General features: G+C 32.3%; 2 protein-coding genes across 4 annotated transcripts; both read left to right on the forward strand.

Moving 5' to 3' along the window:
• The first annotated feature begins 144 nt into the window (after window positions 1-144).
• LOC120155797 (tRNA pseudouridine(38/39) synthase-like) lies at window positions 145-6,880 on the forward strand. 3 transcript variants are annotated; one of them, XM_039167260.1, is made up of 15 exons: window positions 145-278; window positions 377-436; window positions 915-987; window positions 2,087-2,159; window positions 2,866-2,911; window positions 3,104-3,214; window positions 3,322-3,409; window positions 4,209-4,305; window positions 4,507-4,567; window positions 4,654-4,784; window positions 4,948-5,065; window positions 5,340-5,463; window positions 5,702-5,847; window positions 5,915-5,981; window positions 6,671-6,880. In XM_039167260.1, the coding sequence occupies exons 1-15, from the start codon at window positions 195-197 to the stop codon at window positions 6,712-6,714; spliced, it is 1,323 nt and encodes a 440-aa protein (XP_039023191.1). In that variant the 5' UTR covers window positions 145-194; the 3' UTR covers window positions 6,715-6,880. The 3 variants fall into 3 exon arrangements, 2 of the variants coding, with proteins under 2 accessions (XP_039023191.1, XP_039023192.1); XR_005519003.1 differs by having other exon boundaries at window positions 149-278; window positions 5,702-5,809; XM_039167261.1 differs by having other exon boundaries at window positions 152-278; window positions 5,702-5,809; window positions 5,910-5,981.
• Window positions 6,881-9,272: 2,392 nt separating this feature from the next.
• On the forward strand, window positions 9,273-12,283 carry LOC120155931 (NAC domain-containing protein 17-like). Its single transcript, XM_039167383.1, has 4 exons — window positions 9,273-9,695; window positions 10,286-10,563; window positions 10,661-11,681; window positions 11,866-12,283. The coding sequence occupies exons 1-4, from the start codon at window positions 9,485-9,487 to the stop codon at window positions 12,204-12,206; spliced, it is 1,851 nt and encodes a 616-aa protein (XP_039023314.1). The 5' UTR covers window positions 9,273-9,484; the 3' UTR covers window positions 12,207-12,283.
• Window positions 12,284-16,366: the final 4,083 nt, after the last annotated feature.

The following is a 16,366-nucleotide window of genomic DNA, read 5'->3' on the forward strand; positions in this document are numbered from 1 at the left end:
AAATTAAAATGTGGTTAAAGTTCAAGGACTGTAGTTTATCTAAAAGAAAACATTGAAGTTCAATACGTCGTAGTTTAGAGCTGCTGTAGCCTGTAGTTCACTTCGAACAAGATCTCCATTGTCCCGGGGGGGAAATAAACGGAGCAAAACGGCGGCGGCTTTAGCAACGATTCGCTGGCGGTGGTGAGGTGAAAATGTCAAACTCAACAAGCGAGTGTGGCAGTGATATCGGCGGTAGCTTGATATCTCAACTACAGGCTCTCCAAAATAGAGTCCAGGTTCTTATTGCTTTTCCTACTTTTTAATTTCCATTTCTTGTCAGATCTCATATTATTCATCAATTATTGATTTCTTATGTTTGTTATTTTTTAATCAGGAATTGGAGTCTGAGAACGCAAAGCTATCATCTCGACTCTCCAAATGTTTTTGCCATAAGGTTCTTTACTGAATTTGATGTTTTTTCTTTCTCTCTATTCTGTTGTTTTTATAATTATTATCTGTAATTTGTTATTGTTCTTCCGTTTTGTATATAGAAGAATTTGCAACAGAAACGCCTTATTTGCAACAATTTTTTTCAGTAGTTCATTTTGCTACTTTTTTTTTCTTTTAACAAGATTTATTTTATTAGTAAAATGATCAATTTGTAGCTATATTAAAGGAAGAAGCTCCAATTTACAATTCAGTAGTCTCTGATGTACTTTATAAAAACTTCCTGGCTCTTGGTTTATGATTTATATACACCTTCTTGTGTCCATTTCATATTTTTTTATTCGATCCAAAAAGGAGGGGGAAAAGGGAGGGGAGGGGAGGTTTTTGTTATAATACTTGCAATTGTTACTTATGGGACTATAAGTACTGGTATGGTGCCGACAGAGGAGATGCATGACGGTTCTGATGTTGAATGCTTCAAACAGGGTATGGAAAGTCGGAGAAAAAACACTGGAGGCGATAAGACGAGAAAAAAGAAAACAACAGAAAGAAATCCAGGTTTCTTTTCTAGTCTCTGTCTATTGATTGATCTGAAATGTCATTTGAGTTTGTTTACAGTGAGGAAAATTCTCAATGGATTGCTTCTTGTGATTCGAGTAAACGGGCAATGGCTTTGTGTTGAAAGTTTCTACTTTATCTCATTAGATGTTGCTTCTTTCATGTGACAAACAAGTTTGCCAATTTGTATAAAACCTTAATGAGAAAATTGTGGCTTTTTAATGATGAACTTCTTTTTGGTCCAATAGACGTCCTCCACCATACATGCTTGTATTTATGTTAAATGTGAGAGTCAATGTTAGATTTGTGTTAAAACCGTCCAGCTAGTTTATTAGAGAATATACTCCATGAGTGGTGCTGTGGCAATAGTCAAGTTTATTATGCTGATAAATAAAATATGATAGAACAGAAAAGGATGAAGTATACATATATACGTTTCCACCTATGAGGTGATGTATTGTTAACGAAAGATATTAAAAAATAAGGACAGATTTACCAAAGACCGTAGAAAATAAATAATCCTTATGCCATCAGGATCTGGTCATTATTCATGTTTTTTTTTCTGACAATGAATTTAATGCAATTTGGCTATTTTGAATCGATCTTGTTGGTGTCTACTTCTTTGTATTCTTTTGGTTCCCATGATTGATCTATCCTGCCTGTTTCAAGTTTGCTATGCAGCTTCTAAAAATAAACAACGATTGAAGATTTGATGTATGCATTTGATGAAAAGAAGAAAAATTTACATGCCAAATTCTTATTCACATATCTATATGTGTTTATTTCAAACATGTTACATAGTTTCTTTTCTTTTGCTTGCCAATGACAATCAAGTGATTCCTGTGATATGAAATTGGAGACGTGTTGCATTAGTAGTATTTTATAAAAATGCTGCATAGGTAATCTGTTATAGAGCAAGTTACTCAGCTTGCGTTCAGTTGCACCATTTTAGCCCTGAAGTATATTAAGATACTGTCCTAGTAAAACGTTTTCCTTGATTATGTAATTGTATTTTGCTTAATCTTGCATATTTGCTTAAGAAGTATCACATTGTTATCAGGAATCTTCTTATGTATCAAATTCTATCCTTTCTAAACAGGTTATAATTTGACAATTATGAGTCACCATCCCAAGAGATATGTTGCTCTAAAAGTCATGTATTTTGGTCAAAGGTACACAATTTAACCATAATCCCTTGCAGTATTTATGTTGCTTGGTGTCAATTTCGTATTTCCTACTGTTAGAAGTTTCTCTAAACAACCCATACCCTCAAGTAAAGGGGACGGAAAGGATAAAAAAAATAGCAACCGAGTATTTATGGCAGAAGAACTAGTTTTAATAGTTGTACAGTCTATTTCATTTAACATGGTTCAACCTTCATTCCAGCCAGATAGGGTCATCCACAGTGATGATTTTATGTTTTACCCTCTTGCTCGGGCAGCATTCCTTTGAGAACAGTAACGAAATCTAGACTTGTTTCCGGCTTTCCGCTATAATATGTAAATACTGTACCTGCTTTTTTACTTGGTGGCATTTTGAAGAGATTGAGACATTGAAACTTGGACATGGACTGAGTTTCTTCTAGTATCTACATGGCATTGTTTTCATTATGTAGTTTATCTGTAAGATTCCTATTAAATACCATTGAAAAGTTAATTTAAGATTATATCAAGATTAAGCCCTTCTGATACCAGCGTTGGTAGGGTAAGTGAGATTTATTGTCTGCATCAGCAAAGATTCTTTCTTTGCCATAGAAGTCTGCTTCATTTTATCATTTGATTCTGGAACTCATAATATTTTAAAAGGAAATTAAAATTTATAAATTGGTAAAGAGTGTAGAAAGCAACAAAGTCTTATAATTCCAGTTCTATATGACAGGTTTTATGGTTTTGCTTCAGAAGCACAAATGGATCCCACTGTTGAGGTATGATTCTTAAATATCTTTCGGAAATTTACAGCTGATGAATGACAAGTGCAAGATTTATTTGAATCTTTTAAATGAGGGAAAAAAAGAAACCAACTCTTAAATCATAATATACTTGAACTTGTATCAGATGTATATTATTCAGTTAGTTTTTCTCTTGGATATATTAGTATAACTCTAGCATTCATGCAGTCTGAAATTTTCAAAGCTCTCGAGAAAACAAGGCTTTTAGTTGGTGACAGGAAGGAATCACAGTACTCAAGATGTGGCAGAACAGATAAGGGGGTATCCTCTGTTGGCCAAGTAAGTTGATCAGTAGAAGAACCTCCTTTAATCTAACTGTAATTTTGAACCATGGTTTATCTTTTACCTATTGAACACTAAGAACATGAAAAAAATGCTTGATGCAGGTGATTTCATTGTTTTTAAGGTCAAACCTCAAAGAAATTGATGCAAACAACAAAATTTCAGGAGAATTAATTCCGGAGATGCAAATTGGTGAGCCACTTATTCTATCCTGGAGACTCTTAAGTTCCAATAAAAGCTGTATCTGTTACAATAATTTGATGTTTGTGATTCATGGATTTTTCTTGTTCCAAATCCTTGAATTCTATCATTTTCTAGATGCTATTGCAAATTTGAAATTGAACATGAAAGGACTTATTTTTAACTAATAAAGCTAGTAACAGAGTATTTTATTTAGGACGAACAATTTTGGTTTGAGGGTAGATCAAACTGTTTAAAGAGCTTTGAGCATTATAATTTTTCATCAAATGTCTTAGCAGACTCACTTCTTCATTGAGAGACCTCGTTATACAATTGGAGAAACTAGAATGAAAAATGTGGGCCAAAGTAGTGCTGACATGGAATAAAATCCTTCAATGTAAAGCTCCTTTAATTTCCTCACTTGTGCTGTCAAATAGACTCCTGAGCAATTCCAGTAGTGGAGGGTACAATACACATGCATAATTAGGGAAAACTGGTACATGTGAACTCACATGTTTCAAGGAAAATAAAAATTTTGATCGAGATTAGAAACTAATTAAAGTTTGGATGATTCTGTAGTTTCTATTTGCCTGACAATCACATCGGCATTCTATGTTGGTGAATTTTGCCAAATTTGAATAACATATCATTAGATGATTAATAAAGTAAAACGCAGTCCATTTTCTAAATGGCCTTATCAATTTATTAGCTTCAGCTTCTCTAGAAAAATGTAAACATGTTGAGTTGACAATGAAGAAAAGGCACAAAATATCGTAACTTATGATGTTGTTACTTTTTGAATTTTTATCAGAAGGAGAAATTGATTATGTGAGAGTACTGAACCGAGTTCTTCCAAGCGATATTCGAATTTTAGGATGGAGTCCTGTTTCAATTGATTTCAGTGCAAGGTCTTTCTAAATTTTGAAAAAGTTTATTTCTTTTTTACATTTTGAGGAGATTCAGTTTAGAGAGGATAGTTAAAACCTAATTCATCCTAGATGGATTTATAGCCAGAATCATTGGCTCTGTTATCGTTATAAATTTCTTTCTGAACTCATTATGTTAGCTATATTATTGGTGAAGTGATGTCATATTGTCTCTCAGTGCAGGTTTAGTTGTTTGTCTAGAGAATATAAATACTTCTTTTGGAGAGGAAATTTGAATCTCCCAGTAAGCATTTTCTTTACATGGCTGACTTTATGGGTTCTCATCAGATTTCAGACATAGTAATGCAGTATTTATTTATTTATTGCTAGGCTATGGAGAATGCTGGAAAGAAATTTATTGGAGAACACGACTTCAGAAACTTTTGTAAGATGGATGCAGCCAATGTACACAACTACAGGCGACGCATTACACAGTTTGAAATTTCTTCGTCTAATATGAGGTGACTATCTATTTGTTCCAGTTGATTCAAGTGAGATTATATATATATATATATATATGCACATATTTTATATTTATATTAGGTAGAATGGTAGACTCTAAGTGTCGATTTTAAAGTTCCATTAGTATGTATGAAGTGGATAATCTTCTGTTGTTACTTGCAGGTTTGAAGGCGATCAGCTTTGTGCTATTAAAGTTAAAGGTAGTGCCTTCCTATGGCATCAGGTGCGGTGCATGGTTGCTGTGCTATTTATGATTGGCCAAGGTCTCGAATCAGTTGAAGTGCGTGACTTATTCTCTTTACCTCTTTGTTTTCGGTTTTTGATAAATTGTTTTGCTACGTCAGAGGTGGAATTAAACAGACCCTGGAACTAAGTATTGTTCCTTCGAGCTGGTCCTTTTCCCGATATTGACCAGCATGATGCCTGTTGGCCAATCCAAATGTATTTGCTTGTTTATTCATTTTTTTACATATTTCTAGTGTGTTATGCGTGCATCTTTACCTTTTGGCATGAGTTACATTCACTTCAAGTGACCTATCAATCGTTTTGTGTAGGTGATAGATGTATTATTGGACATTGAGAAGACACCAAGAAAACCTCAGTACGCCATGGCTCCAGAGATACCATTGGTCCTTCAATCCTGTGAATTCGAAGATGTCAAGTTTATTTGCTCCTCAGGTACATGATACCAAAAACACACACATACACACACACACCCCACCGCCAACAACAGCAACAACCTCATATCTTCGACTCATGTTAAATATAGAGTACTGATTTCTATGCTAAAATTTGCCCTGATCCAGAAGCAAACACAAAATATTACGGTTTGCATCCATATATCACTTGCACATTTGCCAAGTCGGCAATCATTTATGTTTGAAATATTTGAATTATCCAGTGGTTTTATTACTAGATTCTGGGCAAGCACTGCGTATACACTTGGAAAATGAGGGTCGAGCATACCAGCTTCAATCAGCAATTTTTCAGGAAGCCGCTCTGAGTTGCTTGCCTTTAGCAAATGGTGCAGAAACCAAGTTCTACCATATCATTTCTATCAAGGTCTTACTGTTCTATTTGTTTATGTTGATATATCTCGGTGAAAGAGCTTCAACTTTTTTCAGATCAGAGCTTGCTGAATGATGGAACAATCAAGGTCGCTTCCCACATTCCTCTCTTGTCACGGCCAACTGAGCGTAAGTGCTGCTACACTCGATCTTTCGTTAAAAACACCATCACTGCTAGAAAATGATGCTATCCTGCATTATTCATAGATATTAGCATGTTTAAAAAGGTGCCGTTCGATATATTTATTACCAACAAAGAGAAACTTATCTAGGAAAATTCAAAAGTTTGCTTGTATAACAATGGTGGCAGTTTAGATCATACCTCATCTAGAAATTCATGATGTGCGCAATGTTCATTCTGAAAAAGTCGACAAATATGCAAGTTATAAAAAAAATCAAGTCTGATCGATGCCCTAGGGTTTTATTAGAAAAGCAAACATCGCTGTAGCAGACGTGTTAGTCATTGAGGAAATGTTTGTTTTGGAAGAAATGAATGGCTTCTAGTGTAGGGTTCCTTATAATCTTAAAGACCATATCTCTTTTGGAAAGTGTGGGGCGACCTTCCTTTACTTCTATTTGCCGTTAATCTTTCCTTACATTTGAACTAGATGATGGTGAGTTCTGTAATTTGATAGCTTAATTATCTGAGTTTTTTTACTATAGATGTGTCGACGAACACAATATCAACGGAGACGACTTTTGTTTTGGTCGACTAGTGATATTTAATCTTTCAGCAACTCACATTTTCAAGTACTCACCTTTACGTTTTCTTCAACTTCTGCGAGATGACACGGCCTAGACCAACTCATTTTTTGCAGCATCGTACGAAGAACGACGTGCCAAACTGGATTCAAAAAGATGAAAGTGTAAAATCATGCGGAGTTCTCAGGTATCCTTCACAGTTCACCTCAAAGTTTACTATCTGTACTAATGGAATGAGTGGAAACTTTCCGTTGTTTGAGTACATTTTTACTTATGCCTCAAACGGTTGACATTGGATATCATTATACTGCTACTTACATTTGGTATATTGGTGGCTAGGTTAAAGCGTGGGTACAACAGGCACACACGTGGGTGCATGTATGCGTGTGTATGTGTTCTGTATGTGTGTGAGTATGCATGTATGACGTGTGTGTGTGTTTATGCGTGCATGTGTGTGTGCTCGTGTGCTTTTGGGCCCCTTTTTTCCCCCTTCTAATACAATGGGTGCGTTCAAAGCATTGACTAATATTTCTTAAATGAGAGAACTTGACCAATACATTTTTGGTCTATACTACCTCTAATGTCTTTTTGGCCTTCAAAATGTTTGAAATTCATTTTATTTTCCCTTATTTTTTAAAAAAATCATTAATATATTTATACCATAGTAAATTGATACTCTCAAAATATAATTTTTCTTATATTTTACTTAAATTGTAAATAAATATATAATTGTCTATCTATTTTTTAAATTATTACCTTATCCTACAAGTTAGTTTTTTATAAGTTATTGTTATTTCAATAGTACTTTTTAATTATTTTTTGAATCATGATATTTTTAATTTCCCATATTTTCTAATATTTTTGATAAAAACATAAAAAAATCTAGAGAAAAACTAAATTTTCATATTCTCTATTTTTTTTATTTTGGTGCTAATTTGAATTTTTTAATAATCTAATAGTTAGACAATTTTAATCTTTTTTCTGCTATAAATTAAAGTAAATTTATATTTGGGTGGTTCAATTTTTTAGAAGTTTTTTTATTGAATAAATGATATGAAGGAAATTATAGTCGAAGTTTTACGTTATATCTACACATATTATATGATGTTTTTTCTTCGAAAATCGTTTTATTTAATCAATAAAATTGAATATAAAAAATCTGATATTACTCTTTGAAAAAATATATATTATGAGATTAAAATAAAAATAAAATGTATATATAATTACACAAATTAAAATTTCAACTTAAATACATCGAAATTCTAAAGTCTAACTTTGTTTTTAACCAAGATGTCATCCACAATCGTAATCCAAATATTACGTTGTTCCCTTACTTTTATGGAAATAAAATCTATTTGCACACATTACATATTATCAACATAAAATATATTTTTGCTTCTCTAAAATATATTTATAGTTTTAAAATATTGACAAATAATAAAAATTATTATTTTTAATAATAATAATAATCTATTTATTCATTAATTATTTTCTTTGAATAAAAGCAATTAGTATTATTAAAAAAAATAAAATATTTAAAATTACAATAGCGTTTACAATTACCATCGTAAATTAAATATATAATTTAGATATTTTTCTATAATATTGAAATTAATCACTTTAGATTATATAAGAATCATACATGAAAAAAATTAAAAGCTCAATCAAAAGACTTAAACTAAAAATAGATACGAACAAATTTGATTACATCGATAAACGAATTGCAAAAAAGAATTAAGTTATTGAAAAATCATCGAGAATTGCAAATCAAGTTGAGCATTTTGAGAAATTATCCACAAAAGGAAAATTGCACATTCAAATTTAATCCAATGGTCCATAGTGGGAAAGATCAATATGATTACAAATATGCATTATCTTACTTAGTCGTGGCGTCGTGAAATCCACATTGAGAAAACATAAATAAAAAAACAACCAAACGATCGAAAGAAAAATCAAAAAAGTGTGCCACAAAAGTAAAAAAAAAAGTGTCATAAAAAAATCGACGAACGACAATCATCATTAAAATCAATACTATCTTTTAGCTAAATAAAATTAAAAAAAGAATAAAATAAACTATTTATAAAAATTGGCATAAACTCTAAAAAAAGGATAATTGATTAATTTGAATTGTAATATTATCTTAATTATTAATGATGTAAAAAGGCAAGTGTTACATTTGACTAAAGAGTAAATTATACGTTTATTCACTGAGCTTTATTTTCTCCTATTTCACTCACCGTACTTTTAATTTTTTAATTTTTTTATTAAACTTTAGACATTGAACTTTTTTTGTCACTCGACCGTTTACTCAGTAATGACGTGCTCACGTGGCTTATTTTAATAATAAAATATGCTACACGTTTACTCACTAAACTTTACTTTCTCTCTTATTTCACTCACTATACTTTTAATTTTTATCAATTTTAATTTAACGATATTCGAGTGATAAAAAAAATTCAATGTCTAAAGTTCAGTGAGCAAATTGAAAAGTTAAAAGTATCGTGAGTGAAATAAAGAGAGAGTTAAATTCAGTGAGTAAGATTGTCATTTACCCTTTACTAAAAGGTGAGTCGTACACTGTTTTTTCCAACACGAGGAACCTTCCAGGAAAGAAAGGCCGCGAGATCAGTAGAACCGGGATTGGACAAACCGGTTCGGATCAGTCCGGTTTTTTTCTATTATAAAATTCCCTCATCCACACAGTCTTCAACGCTTTGCTTCTCTTCCGAAAGTTTCTCCTTTTGACTGCAATTCTTTATTTCCTTAGTTATCGGGGGAAAAAATCCTATAATGTGATTTTTCTTTTGAAGTTTGGGTCTTGATCAGCTTTTAGCCCTCTTGATCCGGATTTCTTTTTATTTTCTCTAATTTTTGTCCATTTATTGAAGAAAAAAAACAAAAAAAGGTTTTTTTTATTATCATCAAGAGGGATGAAGGTAACGGCGGCGGTGGTGGCGACGGTTGTGAAGTCTGATTCATGTTTGGGGGACGATGATGTGTGGCCACCGGGCTTTCGGTTCCACCCAACTGACGAAGAGCTGATTCTTTATTACTTGAAGAGAAAGATCTGTAAAAAAAGGCTGAAGCTCGATATAATAAGGGAAACTGATGTTTACAAGTGGGATCCCGAGGAATTGCCTGGTAATTTTACCCTTTTCTCTTAAAACCCCAAAAATTTCTAGGTTTGCTTTTTAGGGTTTAGTTATTGATTGTTGATTTGCTTTTTCTCCGGCGACACGTCTTTTATTTTGTTGGTTTCACTGTTGTTGGTGCTTTGTGTGTTGTTTTGGTGCTTTGACTTAGTTTAAGTTTTGATTGAATTGCCTTTTTGGGGTATTGTTTTGATTTTTTTTCTTTTACGAGTTAATCTTATGAGGATTATCTGGACATTGTTTCTTTTATATGCTAATTTTCGCTTTGATCTATTGATTTAAAAATATGTTTGAGCTGCGTTGAATTTGGTTTTCTTTGCACACTAATTGAACTGTTTCTTTGGTTATAGTTCTTGTAATCGATTTCGATGGAGATTTGAATTGTAAAAATTGGTTGGATGAATCCATCATGGTGTATGATTTGTAAAACAACATGTGGTGTGTCTTTAATCTTTATACCTATTTGAAATCCTTGCTGCTATCAGTAGATAATGTTTTCTGGTTTCTAGCTTTCGGTTTTGTTTTATTAGGTCGTTCATCGGTTTTCTAATATTCTAATAAACAAAAATTGATATTCAGGACAATCCATACTGAAGAATGGGGATAGACAGTGGTTCTTTTTCTGTCCAAGGGACAGGAAGTACCCCAATGGAGCAAGGTCAAATAGGGCAACCATACATGGATATTGGAAGGCAACTGGGAAGGATCGTACTGTTACCTGCAATTCTCGAACGGTTGGAATCAAGAAAACATTAGTTTTCTACAGAGGACGTGCACCTAACGGTGAGAGAACCGATTGGGTAATGCATGAATATACCCTTGATGAGGAGGAACTGAAAAGGTGCCAGAATGTGAAGGTATGTGGCTGAATTATGTTTCTTTAGAAGCTTTTCCAGTTTTCGTCTGGTATATATGAGCTGTTTCTTAATTATGTGTTTCTCATTTGCGTTTCAGGATTACTATGCTCTCTATAAATTGTATAAAAAGAGCGGACCTGGTCCTAAAAACGGTGAGCAGTACGGGGCGCCGTTTGAAGAAGAAGCGTGGGCAGATGAGGAATATGATAGTACTCCTGTAGATACTACAACTCATGTAGATACTACAACTCATGTGAAGCCAGCTGATGAGGCTATTTCTGGTGATAATGTAAAAGGTGATGCTCAAGATCTGCCACCTTTGCAGGATATTGAGGAGTTCATGAGACAATTAGCTGATGAGCCTCCATTTCCACAACCACAATCTTGTGTTAGCCATTTAGTGCCTCAGAGTGTCAGTGTGGGCGAGACACAAAGTACATTGCTGGATCCATCTCCAAGAGATATTCTGTTTCCCGAGCCGCCCATGGTTATCCACGATCAAGGAAGCTTTGAATTCTCTCAGTCACCTACTTCTCAATTGCAGTTGCAGGAGGCACCTGAGGTCACATTAGGTGTTGAAAACTTTGAACACTTCCCCCGGTTATGTGAGACGGATTTCTTGGAAATGGATGATCTCCTTGGTCCTGAACCTTTGATCTCTGATGTCGAGAAACCTATGGAGAATGTGCAGTTCAATGAGGTGGATGGGCTGAGCGAATTTGACCTTTACCAAGATGCTGTCATGTTTCTACAGGACATTGGACCTATTGATCAAGGAACGGTTCCACTCTCGTATGATAATGTGATGCATCAGGCAAGTTACCAGTTGGAATATCAATCTAATATAAGCTTGATGGATCAGCAGTTGCTGCCTCAAATGAATAGATCAGGAGATAATATGTTGAACCAGGTGGATTATCAATCTAATTCTGGTCCAAACGTGAACGTGATGGATCAGCAGTTGATGTTCCATTCAACTGTGGACCAGGTGGGTTACCATGATCAGAATCAACAGCTGCAAACGGATCAAATTAATGGCTCACTTTGGACGCATGGCCAAAGCGGTGATGCCTTCAGTCCATCAGGATCAAATCTTGGGAATGCATCTCCAACTTCAGGTAGAACAAATGTGGAAATCAATATGGAAATTTTTGTGAACTTATCTTACATTCCATCCTCTCGGAGCTCTTGATGAGACGGATGGTTCGGTAGACATGGCAAAAAAACCCTTTGTAAAGGAAAAAATAAGGGGGAACTTGAACCTATGCTTATGTATGGTTATTTTTTTTATCGTGTGTTTAGGTTTTGTGTACAACGGTACTAAGCAAGACCAGGGTGACAAAAATGACGGAGGTGGAGGCTGGTTTTCTTCTTCTCTGTGGTCGTTTGTGGAGTCGATACCCACAACTCCGGCTTCTGCAGCGGAGAGTCCATTGGTAAACCGTGCTTTTGAGCGAATGTCTAGCTTTAGTAGATTAAAAATAAATGCAAATGTTTCAGCAATGAGCAGCAGCTCTTCTGGAACTGGTAGGATGAAAAGTAGGAACAAGGGATTCTTTATTATATCTATTTTGGGTGCATTGTGTGCTGTTTTATGGTTCTTGATAGGAACAATTAGGGTCTTTGGGAAACCCATCTCCTGAACTAGCTGGAATCATTGCATGCTATTACACATTTGAACAATATATGTATTGATAGGAATAACTTCTTGTCTAGCTAAAGTAAGTTTCTTATGTGCTGGCATTATTAGAGTTAATTCATTAATTGATCATATATCCAAATTTGGTTCTTCCTTCAGAATTTACTCTTTTTTTTTACAAAAGAAAAAGGTTTTTAAAAAGGAAAATATGTTTTTTTTATCATTTTTAATAGGTATAATGTCAGAATTTACCTTTTTAAGAACTCTGGCCAAGATGTATTTTTTATGGAAAAGATAAGTTGACTAAAAGTTGGCTTTGATTGGTGACTTGATATAAGTTAGTTTGAGTGATGATGTAATATATGTTAATTATATAAATATTGTGTTCTTTTAATAAATATTTCCATCTTTCTTATTATGATAATTAATTTAATTGTTTTGAACGTTATAGGTAATTGAGCTATACTCGTAATTTGTTAGTTATTAAATCCTTAAAAGTTATAAAATAATTATTAAAGATAGGAATGAATCAAGGGGTGTATAGGTTGCAATCACATTCTTTAAAAATCTTAAATTCTCTTATAATTTTATGTATTTTCTTTGTATTTTATATTAACGATATAATTTTGTGTTATTTAAATTTTTATTGTAACTTTTTAAGTTGGCATCTTCTAATATAAAATCATTCGTTGATACGTGAGTGAAGTGGTATATAATTAGTGGAGGTTTAAGGTTTAGGTTTAGGGCTCTCTGGAGTTAGAGCCGACGGGGTCGAGCCTGTCGGACTGTTCGCACGCCTGTGGAGTGTGCTTCCCGTGCAAGAGGGTAAGGTCGAGCTTCAAGTGCTCCGTGGATGAGTCTTGCCCCATTGTGTATAGGTGCATGTGTAAAGGCAAATACTACCATGTTCCTTCCTATTAACCTTTTGTTTTCAGTAACATTCATGACATTGGATCTTTTACGGATCGAGTAGTTAAAGATACTTATATTATCTCATTTTATACGGTTTAAATCTCGATATTCACTTTGAAAATATAAATTTCTCTACTTAATCAAAAGTAATAATATTAACTCGATGCTTGTTAGCTGAAGTCTCGGATCTTGTGTTGTGTTATGTGGATGGAAAAATGAAATTGATTTTATTTTATTTTATTTATTATTTAAGGTTTGATTTTGTTTGATCGCGAATATAATTGAGACTAATATGATTATTGAATATCTATTTTTTAATTTAAATAATATTATAATTAGGGGTGAGTTCAATTGAGTCGAGTAAAAAAATCAAGTTATTTGAGTTTAGGAATACCATTTTACCATTCAAATTTCATTTAAAAATTTTTGAGTCAAATAATATATTTATTTGAGTTTATATTCAAATTCAATTTAATTATTTATAATATTATATAATGATTGATTCTAATTTAAAAGGCTATATCTAATTATATACATATATAAAATAAAAATAAAATTTATTTTCATATATACCTTTTGATTTTTTTAACTATACACATTATTTTGACCATTTTTTAGATTTTTTAAAAATATTTTAATCCTTAATTCTTTTTGTACTTAAACTTTTAATTTTTGTTACATTAACAAATCAATCAACTAATTAAAGAGTCAACAAACATGTTAAAATAACGTAGCTTATTTTATCTTTTTGCTAATATTTTTTATTTTAATGGAAAGATAACAGGGTAATTCTGCGGTATGTAAACTTAATTTAAGACTTTAAAAAAATTAGAAAGGGACATAACCGAAAATATGATAAAAATATAATATTTTAGGTCGGACGTAATCACGTAACTTAAAGTGTTAAATGTTACGAAGAATGCAACATTTTATGTTGCAAACCAAAAATGTTATGAAAAATAGAATATTTTAAGTTGGACATAATCACACAGTTTAAAATGTTAAATGTTATAAAGAATGTAACATTTTTTGTTGCAAACCGAAAATATTATGAAGATTATAACATTTTCGGTTTCACCTAAAAATGTTACGAAAAAGTTCACATTTTAGTTGCACCAAACTTAAAATGTTATGTTCTTTATCACATTTTCGATTGCATCTACTTCCGCCATGCCTGTCCTAAAAGATGTGGAGGTCATGTGCTACATTCTAAAATAAGGTCTCTAAAATATTTTATAGTAAGAAGAAATTATAAAATATCAAAATTTATCATATTACGATTTTTTCTTACAAAATAAAAAAAATTCCAAACATTTGGAATTAAGTTTTTTCACTAAATTTTCTTCACGTGTGCATACAGTAAGAAAAATATTTATTTAAGGTAAACAGATTTTCTCAAAGTATGGGGCCTTAAATTTCGAAACCATGGGACGTGTCACAAGTACTTACTAATAAATGAATTTATTTTTAACAATTTTTTGCTTTAAACTAGGTTACCCATTTAACAATAAATACTCAATCACTCTGCTGCAGTCGTTGGTGCTAGAACCCGTAAATTCTAGGAATAACAACGATTCTTTTAATCACTAAGTTAAATTGATTCGTTACCGTTATTTATACTTTCCCAAAATAAGAACAAAATAACCAAAGACTAGAAAAGCCTAAGTGACAGCTGCGTCCTCCAATGCATGCCTCCTCTCCTTGGCCAGAAGCTTGCTGAAACGAGTGAGAACCGAAGGGCAAACTCCAAGCAAGTTTTGCTAGGCCATCCACAATCATATTACCCTATAAGAGGCACAAAACAAAACGAGAATCTCCGCTCGATTAAATAAGTATGAACAAATTTTATGTTGATTTAATAAATCAATAAATACAAATAAAAGTTTATTTGGTTCGTTTATGTCTGCGAACAAACTCATTTATAAGTTCTTTTATAAGCTCATTCACCGGGTTCTTCTTCTCCTTTTATTTTTTTATAGTTTAAATATTGGTGAAAATATGGATTAATTTAAGTATAAGGTGAACTTTGAAGTTCAGGGTGTAAAGGTTAAGGAAATTAAGGACTAGTTATTTTTTATAGTTTAAATATTAGTGAAAATATGGATTAATTTAAGTATAAGGTGAACTTTGAAGTTCAGACTGTAAAGGTTAAGAACTTAAGGACTAGCGATGTAATTTTATTAATTTTTTGGTTTATAAAAGGGTGAAAAGAGAGTGTTGACCGTCAAACATTAATCGAATATGTTCACGAACGTTAAACGAATATGTTCGGGAACGTTAAACGAACATATTCGTGAACATTAAACGAATGAACCCAAAAAATAGACAAACACGAACGTGATATTAAAAATTTAAACAAACTTGAGTCTCACATGAACACCTTTAAAATTAAATAAACAAAATAAATATGATTAAAAGTTTATATGTTCAAATTTAAAATTTAAGATTTAAATAAAAAAATTACAAATTTTAATATTTAAGGTAAACTATAAGTTTAGTACTTAAATTATTATTTTTGTTCTATTATGATACTAAAATTTATTTTTTTAATTATATTTAAAGTTTAGTTTAGGTTTCAATTTGGTACTTTATCTCTATCGTTAAAAAATTAATAGAACATTTGAAGTGGTATTTTGTTTAATTTTTTTCAATGACGACGTCGTATTATCTTATGCTGACACGTTAACATCATTGTTAAATTTTTAACGACGTGATACCAAAACAAAACCTAAATTAAACTAAACATTAAGTATAGTTTTGAAAAAAAATAAAGTTTGAGTACAAAGACAAACTAAAGTATTTTTGTTTAGGTACAAATCATGTAGCTTATCCTAATATTTATGATTGAGAATTAATCATAAATTTTAGATGAAAGAAAAAGGGTAAATTACACAATTTGTCATTAATATTTAAGTAAGTTGTCGTTTACCCACTAAAATTTCAAAAAGTAACTAATTAGTCACTAATGATCTATTTATAACAAATTGGTCACTTGCTATTAACAGTCGTTACTACAGTAACATAATACTGATGTGGCGCGTTAAACCAACTGACCTAACACCGTTAAACCATGCGGAGCACCCTTTGACAAGCCATTTGATTCTCCTCTCTCATTTTGCTTTATTTCATTTTTTGTTTTATTTTCTAGATCATCAAGCTTGATTTCTTCATTTCAGAACAAACATTTTGATTTTGTGTTCCCCTTAATCGAGTGTTTGGGATTATGAGGAATAATGAAATGGACACATGCAA

The sequence above is a fragment of the Hibiscus syriacus genome, unplaced genomic scaffold (assembly GCF_006381635.1).
Source record: "Hibiscus syriacus cultivar Baekdansim isolate YM2019G1 unplaced genomic scaffold, ASM638163v2 tig00111208_pilon, whole genome shotgun sequence".
NCBI lineage: Eukaryota > Viridiplantae > Streptophyta > Magnoliopsida > Malvales > Malvaceae > Hibiscus > Hibiscus syriacus.

Coding starts and splice junctions, on each gene's coding strand:
- LOC120155797 (XM_039167260.1), top strand. CDS start 195: ATGTCAAACTCAACAAGCGAGTGTGGCAGTGATATCGGCGGTAGCTTG. Junction 2,160..2,865: donor GTCATGTATTTTGGTCAAAG/GTACACAATTTA, acceptor TCTATATGACAG/GTTTTATGGTTTTGCTTCAG. Junction 3,215..3,321: donor GGGTATCCTCTGTTGGCCAA/GTAAGTTGATCA, acceptor TGCTTGATGCAG/GTGATTTCATTGTTTTTAAG.
- LOC120155931 (XM_039167383.1), top strand. CDS start 9,485: ATGAAGGTAACGGCGGCGGTGGTGGCGACGGTTGTGAAGTCTGATTCA. Junction 9,696..10,285: donor GGATCCCGAGGAATTGCCTG/GTAATTTTACCC, acceptor ATTGATATTCAG/GACAATCCATACTGAAGAAT. Junction 10,564..10,660: donor AAAGGTGCCAGAATGTGAAG/GTATGTGGCTGA, acceptor TTTGCGTTTCAG/GATTACTATGCTCTCTATAA.